Raw genomic sequence first — 6,710 nt, 5'->3', positions numbered from 1 at the left:
CTAATGCTTCCCCTTATTCCCGTTCTTCTCTTCCCCTCTCTCTCTCTCTCTCTCTTGGTTGATACTTCTTGTTATTATCCACCCTGGTTTATCTTCTTTGTCCCCGGGCGAGGCAAAAAGTTGTTTCCTTGTTTTCTACGGGTTATCCTAATTCGGGCATATGAAGTTATGGCCGCTCCTGTTCCTTTCCAATATGACCGAATCACCCCGAAAAGTTTCAGGGATGACGCCACCTCTGACGTGTGGGGTCCACAACGGAGGGATTGATACACTCCCGATACTTTCCAGGGGTGATTCGGTCTCGCCTGGTAGCCCATGTATTACCGTGGTTGCCAAGGGCACGTGCCGGAGGCCTGAGTGGTTAATGGGTATGTGGAGATCCGACGGTGATCCTATCCACTAATCGTGGATTATCCTCGACGACTCGATCTCATTTATCACCTGACTAATTTGCATTGTCGTGGATAATGATGAATACGAATATATAAGATTTTGCCTATTATAAACAGGTTGGTGTGGAAACCAACCATGCAAATTAAACCTCCGTGAACGATAAAGCATCGACAGTGTTACGCACTCCCTTAATCACTGGACTCGTGAAATGTGATGATGGCGGCCTGTTGATGTGAAGACGATAAAGGAAACGACTCATCACGAGATCCACTTGCTTCCTCGGCCACAAAAGATGGGAAAGTGGTGCGCGCCACGATCCACTGCACGACGGAGGTAAGAGACGAGTCATTGGTGATTTGGCTAAATGCGGAAGGAGATTTGATTTACATGGTTAAATAGATAACCTACTATTAATTTAAGTTTAAGCAGTTTAGAACAATGATCGACTTATCAAGACGTCAAGCCTTCTCTCTTAGAGATAATTCAATGTTTTGGGAGGTGTGATTTCAACTCAAAGTCAAGTTATATGCGAATTTTAAAAAAATTAATCGCTTCCACCTTGAAAATTTTATATAAAATACATCTCGTATAAAAAGATCATATTAATTGCGACTCTATTGTCTTCACCTTAGACAACTACCTCCTCCTTTTCGAATCTATCATTCATACTATATTATGATCCTCACACAAAAAATGAAGAGGCGTAGAGGTAAAAGCAAGTTTGATGGGAGTTAAGGAGGTAATGATAGTCTTTTCACTATCTCTTTTCTTGTGTGAGGACTACGGAACAAGGTATAAAAATGTGCAACCGATAGAGTCTATAAAAATTCATCGTCGCTTCAACACCTCCCTCCTTCCTCTCGTGAGGGCTATAGGCAAATATGACAGAGTGAAGCACTGAGAAGTTCGACGGGACAAGGTTAAAATAATTTTTTAAAAAATTATAATTTTTTTAAAATAAATACGTTCCGTGAAAAATTTTTATAAGTATGAATTTTTTTTTGGAAATTTGCCTTGTGTATATATTTTTATAAAACTAAACATATAAATAATATATATATATATATATATATATATATATATATATATATATATATTATATTACATATGCTACTTGTTTTCCTGAAGCAAAGAAGGGAGAGTTCGACTCCGGTGGGAGCTCCTCCTACTCCGCCGCTCTCTCGCTTCCTATGGCGCCTCCGAAGAAATCCAAGAAACCCAAACGCAAGGCGAAGGATCCATCGAAGCTCGGCGACAGATCCAACGCCGCTCATGTGGAGCTCAAGGCCGGGGACACAGAGTGGTGGTACACCTTCTGGCACAAGAACGGTGGCTCGCCCGGTACGTCCACGATTCCGTTTCCTGACATTCTGCTAATTAACCAGGCCTTTCTGATCATCGGTTATTTCAATCGCTGTGCTATGATCGTCTCGAGATGCATCCTTGTGAATGCTGCAGATTAGGGTTTTTGGATTGCTCCTTGTTTGCTTGCATATGGTGGCTGCTGTCGAATCGATGAATTGAAGTTTGCCCACGTAATTGCAGATCTCTTCAGTTTTAGTCTCTTGGTCTTTAGGTAGACGGCGAATGATGGGACTGCTAGGGTACCTGATAAGTGGCATTTTCATATATTTTTGCGACTGCTAATTACTTGATTTCCATGTTGCGGATCTAGTAATCATGTGATAGTTCAAACATGGCAGCTGGTGTAAGATAGTTCCAAGGAGAAAGATTAAGTTCGTGAATCATAAAGTTTCATAAATCTGTTCTAGTTTGGTTCAAGAAACAATATATACGTATATATCTTAATGTGAAAAATGAGAAGGAAGGAAGATTCTGTGTTTTAGAATTTTCCTAATTGGGGCACAACACAGATGCAGTGAGTTTAATTTCTTGACCAATTTAAAATTTACTCCATGTAAGTGTGAGAATCTTTTAGAATAATAAGCTTAAAATTTCCACACTAAAGAATGCATTCTCAGTTATCAGTCTTACAGTGAGGCTTTGAATTCATGGTCAATCTTTCTTGAAGTAATCTGGTTTTTGAGAGATGATGTCATTACGGTGTGCTGCCGTTCTGATACTTCAGTGGCTAATCTATCAATAAAATCATAGATATTATTTTATGAACCTTATTCTCATTGCTGATAATTAAAGTAAATAAAGGTAAAAGCGGGAAAGTAAGAGAAAATAGGTGGGAGGAGATAAAATGGAGGGAGTGAAGCCTGTGCTCCAGCTAAAACTTATTATAGATGATCTCTAAACCTCTTTACACTGAACCACTGTTCCACCCCAATCAGGAAACAAAATGCAGGTCTCTAGAAGAATAATTAGCTTATCGGGATATACTTTGGTACACATCATTTGTCCCTTATTATGTTCCAGCTAATAAGTTTGTAGAATATGATATATCCAGTAAAATACAACAAACATTTCATCTATTTAGCTATTATTTAGCTTATGAAGTCCCAAATCCTGTTAGGATGTAGGAACACAAGCAGCAAACATACACAATTGCTGGAGCAGACAGACACTTCTAAATTTGAAAATACAGAGTCCAAGTCGAACTATAATTATACTTCAACTTTTGTTAATTAACTCATCAAAACTGAAACTAATTAACTGTATTGAACTAAATAAAAGCTTCACCCTTGGACTTGATTAGCACTTCAATCAACTCAAAGCTAGACCTATGCACACATTCATGACACATTTTTTTCTTCCTTCATCTAATAAATGATAACTCTGCCGACCTTGCCATGTCTTCTGATTTCAAAAAGTCCCAAGTCTGAGCGATGTTAGCTTTTTTGCTGTTAATATGCCTTCCAACTTATCCATCATCTGGAACAATTTGTCTAATTTCGTACCTGCACTTTCTGTATTTTTTTTCTCCATATGCATGTTTTTTAGATACTATAATTGGCTTATATACTTCTTGGGAATGTGAGGAAGCTTTTTTATCAGATAATCCACCTTGCAATCTTGTTATAACAACTATAGGATGGGTTTCGATCTCAACCCTATGATATTCTTTATGAATAATTTAATATTGTTGTAAACCTTGATTGGAAATATAAACTTTATCACATGTCAGAGATTAAAGACAGTCAGTCTGGACTCTAATACTAATCCTTTAACCCTGTCACATGACATGCAGGGATCGCTATTCCTTCTGATGAGGACGAAGCTTTCAAGTATTTCTTTCGGGTGTCAAAGAAGACTTTTGAGTACATATGTTCACTTGTGAGACAGGATCTGGTTTCAAGGCCTCCTTCAGGTCTTATAAATATTGAAGGGAGGCTTCTAAGCGTCGAGAAGCAAGTTGCCATTGCAATGAGAAGATTAGCATCTGGTGAATCCCAAGTATCAGTTGGTGCCGCCTTTGGAGTTGGACAATCTACTGTTTCTCAAGTCACATGGAGATTTATCGAGTCCATGGAAGAGCGAGCCAGACATCATCTCAGGTGGCCTGATGCAGACAGGATAGAGCAGATCAAAACCAAATTGGAGACAACCTTTGGATTGCCTAACTGCTGTGGAGCCATAGATGCAACCCATATTATAATGACGCTTCCTGCAGTGGAATCGTCAGATGATTGGTGCGACCAAGAGAGCAATTACAGCATGTTCTTGCAAGGAATCGTGGACCATGAACTGAGATTCCTTGACATTGTGACCGGTTGGCCTGGAAGCATGACTATTTCCCGCCTATTGAAGTGCTCAGGTTTTTTTAAACTCTGTGAGAGTGGGAGGCGGCTAAACGGTCCTATTAAAATGTCTTCAGAGAAGGCAGAGATCAGAGAATTCATCGTAGGAGATGCAACCTACCCCCTTCTTCCTTGGCTCATGACTCCATACGAAGGCAAAAACTTGTCCTCTTCAATGATCGGCTTCAATGCCAAACAAAAGGCTGCAAGGTTGCTTGCAGCGAGGGCGTTGTCTCAATTAAAGGGTGGCTGGAGGATCCTACACAAAGTCATGTGGAGACCAGATAAGCACAAGTTACCTAGCATTATACTCGTGTGCTGTCTGCTTCATAACATTATCATTGACACCGGCGATGAGTTAAACGCGGATGTTGCTTTGTCGAACCATCATGATGCTGGTTACAAAGAGCAAAGCTCTCAGCAGGTGGATCCCCAAGGTAAGGCTATGAGAGAGACCCTAACCAGACATTTGTCGCGTGATGACGTATCGTGTTGAGCCAAAAGGTCTCAAATGATAATTTATGCACTCTTGTACCGATATCGATTTAGGTGCTGTTGAATTCCATAACCGTACACCAAGTATGAAACTTTTGGCCATGGATAGGCTGATTCTTGCTTGATTGCTGCTTGCTGTGAGAAGATGAGTTCTGTTTCTCATTTTACTTTTCTCGTTTAATTCTTTGTTTTTAGTAAACTGAGGGTTAGAGGAGAAACCGATAGTTAAAAGTTCAGCTTGATCTTAGATCAAGCTGAATTTAACCTTGATCTGAATTTAATTTAACATTTATGTTCTCAAATCGTTATCCATTCTGAATTTTGTGCTCACCATGCGATCGTACCATTGACTGCAAGAATAAAGAAAGATACAGCACTGTGGGAGATGATCATATACGAATATTAGACAAAGAAGAGCTGTCATAACCAATGTTTGTCCCACCAAAAAATCTCTCTACGATCCACAGATCATTGATCGTAGAGGTACTACGTGTTGATTGCGTTACTAAATGCTTATTTACGTGTAGGTCATTCCTCTTATTCGCCTATTGATTTTGTCAACTCACATGAACCTTTTTTTTCGCATTTTAATGCGTGATAGTAATTTCATCGTCTATTTTCATAATATTTTTCATCCTACAATAATAAGATTACTTCTTTGTTGATCATTGTCTCACAAAAAATTGAAGCCTCCATTGAATCAATCAATCACATCTTTGGATATGACCAGAAAGAAAAGTGGACGTCGTTGCTTTGATAATATTGGCAGTCTTTTACAGAGAAACAATCGAACCATACATAACACATTCCACATAAAACAGGAACGAGAACGATCACACGCGCATCCTTTTTTTCTATATCTGCACTCGTACACGATGCTATTATCGGTTGTTTGACGATAAGCTTGCACTTCAACACGAACCTCTCGATCGCAACGACGCCAGCGAGGAGTACATTCCGAGCTTTCTTCTGTATATAGTCTTTGCATCGTCCTCTCTTCTTCCTCTCCGTGATAACTCGGCAGTCGCGAGCGGGATCCAAGGCTGCTCCTCCACAGAACCAATGGGGGAATTGGATGAGATGAAGGTGCATGCCAAGGAGATGGTCCGCCTGCTCAAGAAGGGGATGAAGAAGGTCAAGACCTCCTGCAAGAAGGGATGGCGCAAGGCCAAGAATGCAGCGGCTACATGGAAGAAGCTCCCCTCCCCCATCAAGAAGAAATTGGTGAAGAAGGGAAAACAGTCTTTCCACGAATAGCGTGCTTCTGATCTCACCATCTTCAAGCAAATCCATGTGGCTTTCTTTCTCTTAGTCCCTCTCTCTCTCCGTTGTTGCAGCATGTATGTATGTATTCCTGCCATATTTCTTCGTCTCATCAACAATATTTTATATGTTAAAATGACATTTGAGGTCCATTTCTTTATATCATATGTCTTGGGATTAAAACCAGAGAAGGATTAAATTCCATCCGATTAAAATTAAAATGTATAATATATTTTGATTCCAATATCAAAATATTTATCATAAACGTATGATGAGATTCAGTCATCGTAATATAAATTCTATTATATTTTTCATTGGATCTAACATGACCTTAGTATGTTCTATTATTTTGATCAATTATTTGAGTCTGTATATTTTATATATTTAAAAAATATTAATCTATATTTGACTTTCAACATAATTATTCAAATAATCAAAAAAGTAATATGTAAGTAATTAATCTATTTTTGGAGGGATATACAAGTAAGTTCAGCTGAAACATAGGTAAGCATGTGACCTGGGTTTGAGCACGTGACAAGAGAAGGATCCAATGTAGCCCATAATATCCTCAAATCACATTCACTGCAACGCCAGCTGTCACAATAAACCCCGCAGCCACGCCCCCAAATTCTGCACAGCGGCGACTTCCCTGTGTTCCCGGATGTCCAGCAGGATCTCGTCCATTGCCAGTACGAACTTTCAAAACACAATGCTCATCGTACCCGTCAATTTGTCTGACCGTGAGGGAATCCCTCCGTCGCTGCGTTGGACCCACATGATGCGGTGGACCCATCTAAAATGTGCGCTGGAGAGGATCCGACATCCAACTTCCCAGATGCAGATTGAGATCCC

At 39.8% G+C, this 6,710-nt stretch overlaps 1 protein-coding gene across 1 annotated transcript; it reads left to right on the top strand.

Moving 5' to 3' along the window:
• The first annotated feature begins 1,503 nt into the window (after positions 1-1,503).
• LOC103997172 (protein ANTAGONIST OF LIKE HETEROCHROMATIN PROTEIN 1) lies at positions 1,504-4,720 on the top strand. Its single transcript, XM_009418332.3, has 2 exons — positions 1,504-1,734; positions 3,551-4,720. Exons 1-2 carry the CDS (start codon positions 1,584-1,586, stop codon positions 4,594-4,596), a joined length of 1,197 nt encoding a protein of 398 aa, XP_009416607.2. The 5' UTR covers positions 1,504-1,583; the 3' UTR covers positions 4,597-4,720.
• Positions 4,721-6,710: the final 1,990 nt, after the last annotated feature.

This window comes from Musa acuminata, chromosome BXJ3-9 (genome assembly GCF_036884655.1).
Source record: "Musa acuminata AAA Group cultivar baxijiao chromosome BXJ3-9, Cavendish_Baxijiao_AAA, whole genome shotgun sequence".
NCBI lineage: Eukaryota > Viridiplantae > Streptophyta > Magnoliopsida > Zingiberales > Musaceae > Musa > Musa acuminata.
Note: the sequence above shows the minus strand (reverse complement) of the source record. Positions and strands in the feature narration are given on the sequence as shown.